General features: G+C 37.0%; 1 protein-coding gene across 1 annotated transcript in view; it reads right to left on the minus strand.

The window, feature by feature from the left end:
• Positions 1-17,514, minus strand: part of LOC129270216 (calcium-activated chloride channel regulator 1-like) — a 30,166-nt gene that overhangs the window by 2,706 nt on the left and 9,946 nt on the right. Inside the window, exons 6-20 of the mRNA XM_064105373.1 lie at positions 16,162-16,286; positions 15,515-15,739; positions 14,799-14,985; positions 13,258-13,361; positions 12,528-12,657; positions 9,355-9,470; positions 8,233-8,518; positions 6,825-7,025; positions 5,210-5,461; positions 4,554-4,949; positions 4,064-4,122; positions 3,165-3,271; positions 2,376-2,563; positions 1,911-2,133; positions 1,341-1,408 (exon numbers count right to left, since the gene is read on the minus strand). Coding sequence (XP_063961443.1) covers positions 1,341-1,408; positions 1,911-2,133; positions 2,376-2,563; positions 3,165-3,271; positions 4,064-4,122; positions 4,554-4,949; positions 5,210-5,461; positions 6,825-7,025; positions 8,233-8,518; positions 9,355-9,470; positions 12,528-12,657; positions 13,258-13,361; positions 14,799-14,985; positions 15,515-15,739; positions 16,162-16,286 — 2,667 coding nt within the window. The remainder of the gene's footprint in view (positions 1-1,340; positions 1,409-1,910; positions 2,134-2,375; positions 2,564-3,164; positions 3,272-4,063; positions 4,123-4,553; positions 4,950-5,209; positions 5,462-6,824; positions 7,026-8,232; positions 8,519-9,354; positions 9,471-12,527; positions 12,658-13,257; positions 13,362-14,798; positions 14,986-15,514; positions 15,740-16,161; positions 16,287-17,514) is intronic.

Here is a 17,514-nt window from a genome sequence, read left to right on the forward strand (position 1 = left end):
TTCTGGAACAGGCCCCCAAGCAGAGTAATCCAATTGTCTTTTGCAAAAACAAATTTGTACTGTAACAAGGACTTGTAAATAGAATTCCATTAACAAATAGATTTCATACAGATAACATTTTATGTGTAGAATAAAATAAATATGTTTAAAAGCATTTAAAAACACTTTACTGACTCCTATGAAATGTAATGATAAAATGCCTTATAACCCACCCACATATGTAGATGTCTATAATAACTTCTCTCTATTGTATTATTATTGTGATTATGTTATGGTTGCGGGAGCCCAGCCTTTGAAAGGCCATTGTCCTATGCTGGCTCCATCATACTTACATTGTTTTTCTCGTACATTTTTTAATGACATTTATTTGTATAAAGTGCATTCTGTCTCCATTTTCATTTGTAAAATGTTTTAATGAGAATTTGAAATAAATGTATTGAATGAATACCATACATGTGTATTCCTTTCTTCTAGGCATGAATATGTAGCAGATTTCAGCATTAGATTCATTAGGTGAGGAAGAAAAGGTGATAGATTTTTTTTCTAGATTTATATAGATGATTGCTGAAGAATAGTTTGTGTACGTTAACTTGTAACTCAAGACTTATTAATTATAAGGGTTGCCCATTTGTGATTTATATTCAAGAATATGAAATAATGAGTGAAAATTTGAAAAAATCGTTTTAAAAAAAATGGATTTTGGTCGTTCAACGTGTCCCAAAACGTGTGCGTCCCAGAAAAAAAACGGAAATCTCATGTTTTTTTCTTCAAAATGAATTCTGATATTTGATTTACATCATCATGCAATTCAATTATTTCTCTATATTTTGATACCTGAGATAAGACGAATTGTTCACGCTTTAATAAGCAAGACGAGTTTGAAATTGTAATGTCAAAACCAGGTTGTGCAGAAAAAAATGCACATGATTGGTTCGTGATACGACGACCGTGCTTATAAATTTGACGATTGGGTCATTAGCATTTCTTGTATATTCTTCGTTTATAAGCTTCTGTTACTGGTCCCTGAAATGAGCATGGATTCAGATTCACATGTGAGTTTCTGCGGAAATCATTTATGACATGCCTTAATACTTAATTGTTCGTAATCTGCCATACGCGAACGATTTGCTAAGATGTTGGTCTCATATTGAGGATGAGATTCCACTCTTACCATATCAAATTTATAATAAAAGCATATTCAATAATTGTGAAATATATCTCTGAAAACGGGTCTCCTTTTTTTGTGAAACGCAATGTCTATTGATAAAAATATGACGTCACCAGTTCCCCCTCCCCCTACATTATCAAAATACCATGGCGCCTTCTCCGCTTGTACTCACTTGGCCCTTGTCTCGTCTTTCGGTCTTGGTTGTAATATCTTTCCTTCAAATATTCATTTCGGATAGACCTATTAAGATAACAAAGGAAAACCTCTAGTTTCACAAAATAAAATGCTGACGCAAACTCCGTTTCGTCCATTTTTCATATAGAGTATACAAATCAACATAGTACAAAACAAATATGAATAGGCAATGGTAACCTGCTTGGAATCCTTGATTTTGATTGGCTGTTGATTATCGTTACCATGTCACCATTGGATGGAAAAGTTATCATAATAGCTTTTATACAACGGGTCTATATCCCCGTACGTCACTTGTTATGTGCATTAATTCGACGAGCGGGAAGCTGAACATCTTTAGGGTTTTCACAAAACTATAAGTATTAGAACCTTTATAGACTTAAGGGTCATTGCATTTGGGATTATTTGTTCGCCCATCCGGTTTCAAAATGAGCACAACCAACACTGTTAGACAAGAAGAGAACAATTCTAGGATATGGAAATCGGCCTCCTCTTAAGATGGTTGACTCTAATTATTTTATGAGGTGAGATTTACAATAGTCCTACTTACACTCTCGCGCAACAAACGAAAAGACAGAGGATCAGAAGTATGAAGATGATCACTGCTGCGACTGCAACGCCGATCACGAATGCTGGCACCGTACTTCCACGATCACCTTCTACGTGAGGTGATGTTATACTGTAGATGTATGTACCGATAGCGATCTCTATAGCTGATTCCCGTAAAGAAAGGGCACCAAGGAGCAGGCCCTGGGGTACGAAAACTGATTGTACTGAGAATGAAAGCAATAACACATATCAATCATTAGTTCATGAAAAATACCACTCGGATTCAACCATTAGCCAATACAGAGTACTGTAATCTATGACAGGATTTGGTGCTTTTCGTTATTTAGTTTCACCAGCGGGAAAAAAATAAGTGTTGAGATTAATCTTATTCCGTTGGTCTAGTATCATGATTATAAGTGCATCCCTCTTTTTATTATTTGTACCCGTTCTTAAGCGAGAACTATACCTGGCAGTTGTCTCTTCACTCGTATTTCCATCTTGCTTCTTTTTCTTCGTCTATTCGATCCGCACAACTCTGGTTCGTTCGGTCGAATGGCGAAAAGAACCACATAGCAACCATCCGATTGGTCTGCCGATATCGGATAACCATCTGCTATCATCATTCCTCCATCAGTTACGTAATTTCCTTGAGGTCTGTAATTTAATTAGAAAAATACAATTATAAACGTATCTATTTTTATTTTAAAAGGAGATCTGAAATAGAATCTAAAACATAATTAGACTGTATTCACGTCCGTCAATTATTCAAATTATTTCATTTGATATAAGCTCTAGGTAATTAATGTCTAATTTGCTGCATTGAAGTTGAAAACTACAAGAATTTTGTTGCAATGTTTGATTCGTTCAGGTTTGTGTCTGATTGTCAAGAGTCCTAGAATAATTAACCAGAATCGAACCAATAAACTCAACCCATAACCGCTCGTCCCATGTCGGTGGAAGCTGCTTTAGACAGACAACAGGATTTAGAATTCACCTTAGCTTGAAGCCCTCACTACCATCGGGGCTGTGCATTTGGTGCATGTGCGCGCTTTGAACAAACGTTTAAGCAGATTTCGCAGGGATACAACCATACCAGGCCATGGAATTCAACCTCACTTTAACACTTTTTTCTAGAACCCTCTATCAATCTTAGAAAAATTATGATTATGGTAGTTATTGTGGAAACTATAATAGGCTTTTGTAACAATTATGGCAAACATTGTAATGGCAAAGATCCTTATGAAATTGAATATACCTGTTCACGATCCCTTCTCCAGGGCAGCAAGATTCGAACTCGTTGAGGCAATAATCATTGAGCTGGTCACTCGATGCAGTAAGGAGGGAATCTAGAAGCTGGCCACACTACAAAGAGTTACAAGGTAGAATCACAAATTTAAAGTTATATTGGAATATCAAAGTCATCACAAAAAATGCCGATGGCACTCTTGATGGGTATATTAAAATTCCAACATGACACTCTTTGTATCTTTACGACCGTAAACTACAAATCATTTTCTCAAACTGAATGAAATTTCATGTTTCAATAATGAAAATTTTAAAAAAGATGAAAATCCATATTTTATTGCTCGAAATAGACACGAAATGAAATACTTCGAAAATTTGCTTTGCCGAATTGATCGTGGGCCCGGCAGCCGCATTGCAGCGCCAGATCGACGAGGCTCTATCCCTTTAATCGTTGAACGCCAATGTGAGTCAAACAAGTTGTATTTCATATGCGCACTTCAAATGTTCTACGAATTTCCCTCAACATCTATAGCATTTTAACCTCCCAGGACCAAAATCCAATTGAAACCAGTTGGATTTTCAACTGGTTTCAATTGGTTTTAACTGTAATTTAACAATTTCCAGTTGAAACCAATTGAAACCAGTTGGGAAACTGGAAATGACTACTAACTGGAACCAGTTGGGTAACTGGAAATCCTAACTGGAACCAGTTGGGCAACTGGAAATCCTAAATGGAACCATGACCTCAACATGTATAACATTTTAACCTAAGCTGATGCTATTTTATTTCGAACAATAGAATATGTATTTTTTCTCATAAAAACAGATGATAAATTCAATTAGCTAGTCGTACCTGAAATTTAGAAAACCTTTTTCTTAAAAAAAACCCGTTGTATTCATTAATATTACCTGGCTAATGTTGGCTCGAAGATGAATCTGCACACCGTACCGCAACTGCGTTTTGTTATCTAGGTAGAAAAAACCCAGACCGGATGGAAAGATCGATTTCATCAATTAAACAAATTAAACTGATCACTAAACAATAGTTGCTATTTTTTTTATCAATTAAACTGATCACTAAACAATAGTTGCTATTTTAAAAATCACATCTATAATAGTTTCCATTTCAATCATGCATACACATCTCTGACAGTCAGCAATTATTTTCGTTATTCTGAATAGCTATTACAGCTCATGCCATGATTAAACTGAACTATATATATACTTGGATAACGCATGGTTGAGGGCTGGCGCTACAAGTAGATGGGGAATATAAAAACCACATAACCACATATCGCTTCATTCAGTTAATAAAAGATGACGCCATCTTTAGGCAGTCTTGTCAAACCCTCTATATAAATACCCCGACACCGCCCCTGATTTAGAACAATCTACGTACGTTGGCAGAGGTTCCCCTGAAAATCATCTGTGCATGAACAGGTGCAGGTAGACTCTTCAAGTTCTCCACCGTTCATACATGCTGTACCGTTACATGGACCAGGAGGAGTAGGAGAAGTAGGAGACGGTATAAAGCGTCTGAAGGTTGCTATAGCAACATTCGATATCGGGCTTGACTTCCCATCATCATCTACTGCGCGTAGAGCGAAGCTGTACGAGAAGGAATTTAACTCGGTCATATCCGGTACCTCGATGATGAATGTTTCTACTGAACCTGATGGCATTGGCGAGGATAAGTTTCCCGCGAGAATACTGGATTGGCTTATTTCAGTTGCGTTGGAAAAATCACCTAGGAGCTGACTGGAAGAGTTACCAACTCTGATATCATAATATGTTGCTAGGATGGAAAGATGACAACATATATATACACATATTATTCGGAGTTGATATCATCCATAACAAATCGTCTGGAAAGGACAACTATCCCCCCCCCCCCCAAAAAAAAAAAAAAAAAAAAAAAAAGAAGAAGAACATATGACGTGTTGCAAAAATAATCCACGAGGTGACAATGAGAGCAACGAAATGAATACTAACACAAATGTCCTTGTTATTTTTTTAATCCGTCCTGGTGTGTCATTCTAGATAAAAATATCATACCCGTTCCTGTGTCCAGGTCATCGCCAGGAGCTATCCAAGTGAGAACCAAAGTCGAGTTCCCAACAAACGTCACTGTGACCCGTAGGTCCTGAACCCTAGCTGGTGGGAACAGGTCCTGGCCCGGAGTAAATCCAGCAGGGAGGTTTCTAATCGTTGTTGAACCGACCGAAGAACTCCTAGTAAATGCTGGTGCAGGTACACCTTGTAGGCTCTGGCTGGACTCAACTCCAGGAAGACGTACTTCGTAAGCGCCTATATCAATCGTAACACAAAAGCTAGTTTAGTCCAATGACACGCATGATTGATTTTTTTTTCTGGTTAAAACGTCTAAAGAAGTTTGGTCACTGCGATCACTCTATCGTTGAAAATGCAACTTCTTTGCACTTTTTATTGTATTTTTTTAAATAGAAAAATTCGATTTGTTTACGCTCACTGGGTCGCTATACATTGGATGTTATTTTAGAGAATCTGCACTTCAAACATATTTTGTGCCGATGCATTTTAGTTCCTACTGTGCTGTATTATTATAAGTATTACTATCAATGTAACATATTTTGTCAATTCATTTTTTGTTATGCATGGTGAAATATAAAACAAACATGCTCCTTCGCCAACCATGCCCAATAACCATGTTCACTGTAGTGCAGATTAAAAGAACGAGTCTCAGCTTTAAAAAATACTAACTTTCGCAGGTGAGATATGCAAATTGCAGTTCACTTAAATACTCTATTTCAGACTATTTTGATATTTCATAATACTGCATGTACGTTTCACTATTAAAATAAGCACATAAACATGACAAAGACGATAATGTTAACTTCTATGTTATATGCATCTGCTGCGCAGAGCTCATCGTTTCTTTTAAAGTCTTAATTAATCCCTTGGCCTTGGGGCCTTGGCCTCGAGGGTTGATGCCTTAGCCTCAGTCTAGGTCTTCAGATTTCATGCCTTGACTACTACACCGACGACAATTATTTTAAAACATGCAGTAGCCAGAGACCACAAACATTCTAAAATTAACGAAAATCTGGACCAATCAACGTGTTTTTGGTGTCAAAAGCATTGTAGGGCGAGCATTTCTAGCAATTTAGTTCTTTATTAGAATTAAATAATTTTAGATTTCATGAACTATATCCTTTAAAGAAATTTGTTCCTGGAAGCATCAAAACTCGCCCGAGGCATTGAATATAAAGGAACTGGTTGTCATGGTTATGTATGCGAACTGGACCCTGAACGTTTAGATCTATGCATCAATATTGCTTGGCCTAACTGAGGCCAAAGATAAGATTACGGGTTCCAACTGAAACTCCCAGTTGGCGTAAACTTATTATTGACTAACCCTGCACATTTCAAACAGTTTCTTTGTAAAAATGTTAAATCCGCCACACAGGTTCAAAGGAACTAATGTGAAAATTGCAATTTGGGTTAATTCAATATAATGATGATAAAAAACCAATACAGGCAGCAGGGACAAATAATCACCCAAACCCAGCCAGCAATTGATATTCATTTGTTCCTTAAAGAAGAATAAATAAATATGAAAGTGAGTAAGCCCATATCTTTTATGTTTTGAATCGGTGAAATAATTAAAACATCGACTCTCTTATTTCCTGACCAATAGTTCCCGGAGAAATTATCGTCCCATCATCAGCCACTCGAAGGGCAGCTTGAACCCTCGATAGCCCTGTTCGAGCACGGGTCAAAATGATCGCTGATCCGTCGTTCTCAGAAATTGCACGAATACCGTAGAACCCTGTTCCCGTGATGTTCGTAATGAAACGGGAGTAGATGCCATCACTGGCTGTTATATCAGCGCCTGTGTGACGGATAATGAATAGAGGAGAAATTGTTAATACAGTATTCGATCGACAGATATAGCTCGAGCACCCAACCAACCGTAGTAAACAATAAGGCAGGTGTGTGTTCAATAATACATCGACATCGCATACATCAGGGAAAATACAGTATTTAGCATTCGTCATGCCAGAAAGGAATTTCAAGTGTATACACTGTTCAAAATAATTCAAACAACGCTGTTTACTATGTGAATCGCATAGTAGTTGTTTAAACAGTTCAAACAAGTGTTTAAAATCTTAAACAACCTTTGAATTTAAACTTTGTTGTAAGATTTTAAACACTTGTTTGAAATGTTTAAAAACAGCGTTGTTTGAATTATTTATCAGATCAGACAACTTTCTAGTCAGATGATAAATGTTGATGAAACACCTCCGTGAAATTTTCAAAAGGGAATTTTCGCAATCACAACGCAGACATTTTCTACAATGCACCAATCCCTTTGAAAATGCAATTCAGGGCCCCGTCTTACAAAGAGTTGCGATTGATCCGATCAATCGCAACTATGGCGGGCCAGCGACGTCAACATCTATTATGCATGTTTGTTCAAAATATTTTCTAGCTATGATGTAGATTCATGCATTCATTGTTTTCTTGAAAATTCACTGTGCTTCTCGTTGTTTACAAAGGACATCGCACAAATTTCCTGTAGGAAAAAAATTATGACACTGATGGATTTCCATAGAATTATGATTGATTGGATCAATCGTAACTCTTTGTAAGATGGGGCCCAGATCACAATGGACATGTTGGACAGCTGAGAAGTTTGTGTCGAAAGTTGATGGACCGGCCGGGGCAGCAGATCATCCTAAAATTCGGACCGGAAAAAAATCGCAAACAAATATCGTTTGCCCAGTGTCTGGGACGACACTGCTGGTTTGAATCACGAATCACCGATTTTCAACAAAGGCTGTATTGTGATTGAAGGGCTTTTGACAAAAGATACCCTGCGATATAGAAAGGGTCTTCGCAGTGATTGGAGAAACTCCATATTCAGTAAAGGAAAAGCATTATATATTAATAAGGTGTGGTTTATTATGAATTTTCTTTTAGATTGTTTAGTGTTTCATCACTCTTTGGATTTTATGGTTTATCCTGTCATAAACTTGGAAGTGCATGCTATCCTAACTTTTAAAATCAGTTCAGAACTCGAGTTTGTGGCGGCATACCTGCACCATCGTCACGAAGCTCTATGAGATCAGCTACAGATCCACCGGGTTTTTCCACGATAGCACGAACAATTGCCTTCACGACAGGTCGGAAACCTTTACTGAGTTTGACGAAGGCGCTCAGTGGTTTGACGCCCGCAGATAAATCGAGGACCGAATTACCAACACCTGATGTCATGACAATTGGCTCTTCATCTACATCCATATTGATTCTTGAAAACACGGAGAAGGTCACAGATTGAAGTCCTGAAAACGCATTCTCTATTGAATACGACCATTCGCCACTCTACAAAGTCAAAATGAATATTGAGTTGTGTGAAAATCTTGCATACACTGTTAGAAAATTTATCCTTAAAATAAAAGAAGTTTTGTAGTAGAGTCTCGAGAACACCTGTAATCTTACCAGATTGCGGAATATTACATTATATCATGTAAAATTACAGGATATTGGTATTTGGTGTATGGAACCTTACAAATTTCCTTTAATTAAACACCCTTTTCCCCTTTTTAAACAGACCTGTTCTGTTAAATTGCAAAAAAAAATCCTGTTTTATGAATTTACAGAATGATTCTGTTATTGCTTTCTGCAAAATCTTCTCTTTTTTCTGTAAAATCGGTTTTTTTTAACAGTGTCTCATTCCATTCTGACAAAAATCCATTCATTTCGAATATAGTTTTGCTAATCTAGGGGGATTGTGGAGTGTTTCTCTAAAATGTATTATCTCATTTCCATTTGGCAGCTTACTCTGATTTGTGAAAGACCCGAAATCCATACACACCAAGAAATAGACTTTCAAATTTGAACCCAGAAGATGGTACAAAATAGCAGCACCTCACGGGATGCTAATGAGTGCAATTGTGCTTTGTGCACCTTTTCAGGGTTCACATAGCTATATTAAGCACCCTATAGGGCGCAGAGATGAACCATTAAAATCAAGGATTTTGCACCTTAAAATGTGAAAAGTTGCATCTATATGGGTGCAAACGAGAATTTATTGGTGGAAATGATAAAGGTGCATTTTTCAACCTTTTTTTTACGTAGGGTGCAAAAGTTTCTCAGTGTGTTGACGCGCTTTCATTAGACATGTCTGAGGAATAATTCAGAGCGTTGGTTATCCTTACCATGGCCAGTCCATCGACTGCTATGGTGATGACATTTCTGTTTGTGTCGACAGTATATTGTTGATTATCTTCTGCGATCGTCGAACTGTCTGGTTGTGTAATTACCACATTTACTCCTATTGAGGGAAATTAAGATAACCATCTTTACATTAGTATTTTAAGACTAAACGATGAATCATTTTTATACTAAATCGACAGTGACAATCGATTTAACATTCATCTTTTGACATTGCAATGTAAACTTGTATAAATATTGTAATATAGACAAACTAATTCATTTATTGAGATTTCCACAGGTTTTAGGTTTACATGTTTGGAGGGACACGAAGAAGAGGGGATAATAGTTAAATTGTCAGCGAGTCACATGATATAGGCAATCTTGATTTGAGGCCACACACACTCCATTCTGAGTTTAAAATAAAGACCAGGAATATGGTCAGATGTGTCCTGGAAATGCTTAAATGACCTGAATTCCTTAAAAGTGCGCACTAGTCCAACTGATCATTTTTGGCAGTATTTTCTTTACTCCTCTAAATGTCTAGTGATGAGATTCGCATTGAGAAACCTATCCCTAGTAGTATTTAACCATATTCATAATTTTAGAACATCCATGAATTTCAAGAAGCTTGTATCTTCGTAAATGGTTTGCTGGTGGCATGCTCCCCCAATTACATCGATGAATAAACCAATTCAGTTTGGATGCTGATTTATGGAACCTTCTCACTGGGGAGCTTTTATGTATACATGTACCTAACAAAATATAAAGTGTGCACTGACATAGTAACGCACCTGGCTAATTGCATAACACCCACTGAGTGTTTTATTCTTCTTTAAAAGCCCCCCCCCCCCCCCCCCGTTATGGCCGCCATAAGTTGCAGTGATCAGAGTCATCTATAACTTCACCCCACTCCATCATTAGTTACAGGTGAGCATGCACCACTTTTTGCTATGTTAAAGTCGATTCCTTTTCGAAATTGTAGTTACGTTTTGTTTATATCGTAATGTAAAGTAGGCCTAGTCAGTAAGATTATGAGGAGTAAAAAGGCATACATAGAATGAAGATATCGGATTGATGGAAGTGTATAGGTACAGAAGATGTTATGTTATACAGAGAGGAACGATTTAATTCAAGGTGGAATTCAATGTGTATGCAGCTATACATGGCGCCGGCTATGCTCACAGACGCGTGCATTATACATGTAATGGGCAGGAATGGCGCCTATGTTGTTGGGAGAGGTTACAACGCTTTCATTTCATAAATTAGTAATTTTGATGAATTAATAAATTTTTCAAATATGTGTAATTCATTATCCTTTTTTCCATCTGTGTATCAATACTGGTTAAGTTTAAGCTGCACCTTTTACTCATAATTCAAAATGATTTGTACGCTTCAACATTTGAGAAAAATATTTCTGATGTAAATACAGTTTACAGCCAATTTTGGCCCCGCCTTTTCCCCTTCCGTAAAGGATGTGTCCTGAAAAAAAAAGTAAATCCTCGGACTGTCGTGTCATGATGTGAGGTCTTTCCATCGCACCCGTAATTAATTTCTTCCAACACACATGGACAGAAACACAGGGGGCAGGGGGGCACGCCCCCCCCCCCACACACACACACACCTTTTGAGGAAGGAGCAAAAAAAAGAAAGAAAAAAAGAAGAAAAAGAAAAATGGAAAAGAGAGAAGAAAACAGAAGAGGAAAAATAAGAGAATGAATGAAGACGAGTGAATCAATATAAGGTGACGGAAGACATATTTTATGTCACTATATAAAATGTTTGATCACGCTTCGTGTTCACATTGCCTGTTCTGTAAGATACATTATCTTGCTCAATAGGCTGATATGGAGCAATATCAAGTTTTGAAGTCAATAAACAAAACATTTTTCGGACATCGGGCTTTCAGTATTTTGCTTGATTTACAAATTATTATTTTAAAGTGTTCTGTAAAATGTCCGTTTTATGGTCTGAATATCAACATTTTCAGCTCGCGCTGTGCGCTAGCATTATTTGATTTGTCAAGAACCTATTCTCTCCGTGTATTCCATTAAGCTCTAAAAATCACTTTTCAGGTCTGATTGTCAAAACGTATCAGCTCGCGCTGTGTGCTTGCATTTTGATTGGCGAGTTATGTATAACTATATTTATTTGAACTACTTAAAACCACCATTTCATGACATTTTATCAAATTTTCGTTTTGCGATTTTCGCTCACATTATTATTTTTTAACATATTAACCCATGCATCTTATTTATAAAAAGTGTTTAAGATGTCAATTTTTTGGCCTTAATTAACAAATACCGCGCTCTCATTAGGCTTATTAGATTTATAAGTGATAATAACGTTTTCATGATTCCTAGTAATCAAGTTGTCCCTTTTTCAGAATGTAATATCGATAAGTTTTATCTCAAGCTTAGAAATAACAGGATGGTCATCATTTTCATAAGACGACAAAATATCCTGAGAATTCCGGTCCTAGCTCGCGCTTCGCCCTCGCATCATTTATTAAGTGCGATCCATATCCACTTCAGAATTTCCCTACACAGTGCTTGAAATAGTGCTTAATTTCAGATGGGAATATGAAATATTTTCAGCTCGCATTATTGATTTTCATAACAAACAAAAAAATAAATTCAAAATGCCCAGATTCTAGTTCTAAATCTAAATACGCGCACTCATGTTTATTGAGATAGCAGCTTGTTCTTTATATGAAGCGCTTCGGGCTCACATTATTCATGTTGGAAGATACCTAAATCCTTTTCTTGATTTACAAAAGACGAAAATCTCAATTTTGTTTCCGCTCGCGCTTCACACTCGCATCACTTGTACAGTTATATACATATCCTTTTCACGATTACAGTAATTATTTTTTACATACGCAACTTGTTCAGGATCTTGTTTTCCTCGTCAATCTACAGTACGCTAAACACAGCATGACTTTGCATAAGTGTTATCATTTTGATCGGAATGCAAAATACAAAGCAATGTTCATGCTATCTTTAAACAAAATAGTATATCAATGCGGTTTTTTTTATTTGCCTTCATAAACATGATAATCATTCTTATCAGCTATATTAAGCAAAATCCAAATTGAAATGCATGTGGCAATCATATACACGTATGTATAAAGTAATAAAAAAAAAGTTGTAAAATGTATTTTATAGAAATAGTATACCTGGAGCAGTTGAACTAGAAGAAGACGTATACGTAACAATGAACTGCGTCCTGTTGCCGATTGAGATATCAAAATTAAGACTGCCTGTTTGAATACCTCCAATTTCTAGTGAGAATCCTTCACCAACCAACTGAGTCAGAGAATTTGACAGACAATGCAAAACACAGTATTTCTTAACTTTCCATTTTGTTTATAGATGTTCGATAGGCTGATTATTAGTGTTGTTATCATTATTTAAAATTATCGTTTATATATATATATATATATGTATATATATATATATATATATATATATATATATATATATATATATATATATATATATATATATATACACCTGTATGTCATACTGCAGGGTTGGCCTGTCCAGTTTTATCATGTTTATCAACTGGTTTACTGACTAAAGGCGCCCTGCTGTTTGTTTATTTTTCTACATGTAGAAAGAAAAAATTAGTCCAGTTAAATTCTCTCGTGGTTTGGGTAAAATAAGATTGCCAATTCCAGGAGGTACCCCTAAAAATAATTAACTTTTCTTTCATAGTGTATTCTTGATATGCTGGGCTCGGAGTTGCGTATGACTACCTTGGGGGAAATGAAATCCCAAAAGATGAAAAAATAAAAAATGAATTAATAAATATGAATACACAAATAGATAAATGTATGAATACTAAAATAAATTTTGATACAGAAATAAATATAGATAAATGAAATACACCTACATTATATTCACCTGAATACCGATGTTATTTGCTGTTGTACACATCTCCACGGTTTGTGTCAGGGCACTAACAATGTCAGAGTTACCATTATCTGGATAAAATATAGCTGTCCCTCCTGTAGGCAGCAATAAGAAATAGAGTTGACGATTCAGATTAAGATTAATTTATTGGTCCATATTAAAAACATAGATATTTGTCCTCCACTAGCAGTGCATTAAAATATGAAATATATATATAAACACTAATAAATTAATGTATAAATTTACAAATATTTAACATTGAAGGAATATGAATGAACATGTTAGCGAAATAATTACTCATACGACAGAATGAAGAACGTGTGAAGAGAGATAACCGAGGAGAAAGGATGGAAGAGACCATATAAAAGCGAAAAGAAAGAAGTCAACTGTATAGCAAAAAATGAGACATAGAGTGGCAAGTAAAGAAAGGGAAGAGAGAAAAGGAAGAAAGGGGAAACAGATGGAAAGAGATATAATAGGGGAGGGGAAAAATACAACATGGAGAGAAAATACACAGCTGCACTCAAAGTAATTACATAATAAGAAGAATACACTGAAAGCCGGCGGCTTTGTGGTGCATGAATGGAAATGACAGAGGCAAGAATGGGCAGAAGGTCGGAAAACTGATGTCTTGAAATTAATTTTGGACTGACCTATAAATGATATAAATAATTTACATAAAACAACAATAATAATATAGACCTTGTAGAATGGCAAGACAATGATTAAATGCTACAATCATAATTGTAATCGGTCAATGAGCTACTACTGCTACTCTGCTGGTGCTACTACTACTACTACTACTACTGCTACTACTACTACTACTACTCCTACTACTACTACTACTACTACTACTACTGCTGCTGCTGCTGCTGCGCTTTGAGCCATTCTGGGAAAAGTGCTTTATAAAAATTGGTTATTATTATTATTATTACTGCTGCTGCTGCCCGGGGGGGGGGGGGGGCAGTCAAATATATTGCTGTACACACGCGTGACCAAGGAATTTCCAAACACACCCTAAACGAGTTTTTCTCTGTGTGCAAAATAACCCCCTAAAAAGGTTTTTCGCGGGCTTTATTTTACACATTTTGGCCCATAAACAAGTTGTCGCCAAAATATGACCTCGGGGAAAAAAACATACCCTAAACACGTTTGGCTAGTCTTAAAAAAAGGCTTTGGGGGAAAAACATACCCTAAATTCGTTTGACCCCGCAATTGACCAGTCTTTCAAAACCACCCTTTTTCTTGAAAATCGGTGTTTTTGATGCCCTTAACTACTACTACTACTTCTACTACTACTACTTCTACTACTTCTAATTCGAGGGGAGGGCATGGCTTGGCTTTAGCTTATGCCATTTGAAGCGCTTCCAGACCTCTCGATCCAGCATGGCTGTTCTCAGTTGACTAATGCTATCAAGGCCTGTCTGTGTCTTTCTTCAGAACCCCGATGGCCCATCGTCTCCCTGTTCTTGCTGTGCCCTGTTTAGGCTATCAGGGAATTAAGGTATTCCGGAGAGTGGGGAGATAGTCACCCGTTTCCTGTGCAATCATATTGAGTTCACCATTGGTATCTTCTCCAATAGCCACTGTATTAACCCTTACGCCAATATTCATCAAGGTTTGACGGACGGGATGGTTGTCTATTCCACCATCAATCCCATCAGTCATCAACAGAATGAGTCCACCGTCAGCCGTTCCAGACGGATGCCCCATTAAAACCTGATCACATCAAAATGAAAAAAGATAAAATCGTTGACTGGTGTACAGAAGGGGGCTTGTGGAGCCATGGACCACAAATTTTTCACAAAAAAGTGGAGAAAATGAAAGTGCAAAGAATGAATATGATACTTTTTTTCTGAATATTATGTAAAGTAATTATTATTATTATATATATATATATATAAAGCCGTACGCAGAAAATGATTTTGCTGGGTGACAGCATGTGTAAACATTTTCGAAAAAAAAACTCAAAAGCTAGGGAGCAATGAGACCGAGCTTGTAATTGAGCCGTTTTGCATTTTGTCAAGTGAAATTAAAGGATTTCGTGCATATCTTTCTCCCCTTTTTTTGTTCATTACATCATTGATTTTAATAAGTTCAACATGTAAATTTACGACCTCGATTCTGGCATACCTGGAGCTTTGCCTTGTTGTTAAATCACCTCTGCACATGTATTTTCAAACTCTGTTAAACTTAATGGCTCCATCCATTAAGAGCACATTTATTGTCTTTCTCTATATTGTCTTACCTCCAAACCTCTTTCAAGTCCACAGCCAATGCAAGTTCCTCCATTGGCAGTCAGGTCAAAGATACCACGCAGCGAGTCTCTCTCAGCTGGAGTTGTAATCTGTGTCAGTTCTTTTTCGGTCGTCGGTGAGCGTGTGAAAGTGACGACACCTAACCATAGCCCGTCATCAACAAGGTTCACAAAAGCAGTGGCAGCACTGTTCACTTTGCCAATTCGATTTGCGCTCTGATGCACACAGTGGAACATGAAGAAGGGTATATATATATATATATATATATTTATATACTGTAGATCAAGCAATGCCATATCCATGAGCCAAGATTATAACTGTGCCGGTTAATTCCACACGTGGCCAATATTAGCACCACTTCTTATTCTATTTCCGATACAACTTCATGTAGTGCTTATCAATGAAGGATTTTATCCATCACTAGAAGCGCGCCGAAAATTTCGGACATCTCCCCCCCCCCCACCCACACACACATTTGCCCTCCCCACCATCTGAAACATATGGATCGACGCCCTAGTTTTCCCCATGGTCTAGAAGTCTAGAAGTATTGGATTTTACCTTGGAGTTCTATCATTGGATTAGATTATTGCTCCAAAATTTTACCACACAAAGTATTTTGAAGAGGTCCTGTACATACCCCCATGCTACCTGATGTGTCTAGAACGAGGACTACCCGACATTCATCTCCGCTACCTGCTTGTACCAAATGAAAACTAGGCTCAAGTTGGGCATCACTCAGGTAAGGAGGGGAAGAATAATTATCTGTCGAAACAATAAACGAGGAGGAAAAGCATGTATTGGTATATGCAAAATAGATTCATTGGCATTATAGGTATTATACAGTATTAATGTGTACTTTTAAATGTATAGGTAAATATACCATAATCGAACGATACAAATCTTCTCCGGATCAGATGATTAAGGAAACGTTCAAGTATTTAAAAAGTATAAGATCAGGGCCCCGTTATATAGAGTTACTATTGTGGTAACTTTGCCATCCAATGGTAACAACCATGGTAACGATGATCAAAAGCGAATCAGAATCAAGGATTTTATGCAAGTTACCGTTGCCCAGATTTAGTAATTCATATAATAATTTTTAATTAGAAAATAGACAAGAGTGGAAGGAAGAAACAAGATTATCAAAAGACAGAGTTATGAATTTGGAAACTGTTTTATAATTAAGGAAAAATACGTCCCCTTTATATCACCATTCCTCTTATTAAAAGACCTTGGTTATTATTCTGGACACAGTAAGAGCATGGGCGGAAATCCTAGGGGGGAAACGTCCCCACTACCAAAAATAGTAGGGGGACATAATATCAAATGTACCCCCTACTATTTTTGTTCTTTTATGATGGAGCAAAATACATCACTTCACAATCGAAATAATACATGTATTTTGGACTAAATGACCTTAAATTTTAGGTGATAAACTTTTTTTTTTTTTTTTTTTGGGGGGGGGGGGGGGGTTGTCAAATTTTCCAGGTCCTGCATGCCCCCCTACCTTTGGGCACAGATTTCCGCCCATGAGTAAAAGGAAACATCTAATAGAAATATTGACAATTATTTCTATTCCCGGGCAAGTGTGGAAAGTGTGTATGAAATATGTAGGTAAAATTGTATAATGTAACACCGTTCTTTTCTAAGTCGTCGGCGTTCACCTATTCCGAATGACAAGTGGGTAGGAATGTTGGAGGGGTAGAGGCAGTGGCTTGAGGGGTTCAAAATTTTGTGGGGGCCAGATATGGCGTATTGGGCAGAATTTGTAAAAAGTTGCGAGCGAGCAAATCGAAGGAGCAGAAGTTTTGACCTATAAATATCAAGAATCTCATTTTGTGATAGATTTTGACATAATATTCAGAAAAAAATATATCACCCTTTTCCCCTTTTCTCTCTCTTTTTCGTTAAAATGTTGGGGGTCCGTGGCCCCAAGCTCCCCCCCCCCCCACTGTACACCAGTGCGTAGACGATAAGTTCGAAGAAAAAA

The sequence above is a fragment of the Lytechinus pictus genome, chromosome 10 (genome assembly GCF_037042905.1).
Source record: "Lytechinus pictus isolate F3 Inbred chromosome 10, Lp3.0, whole genome shotgun sequence".
Lineage (NCBI taxonomy): Eukaryota > Metazoa > Echinodermata > Echinoidea > Temnopleuroida > Toxopneustidae > Lytechinus > Lytechinus pictus.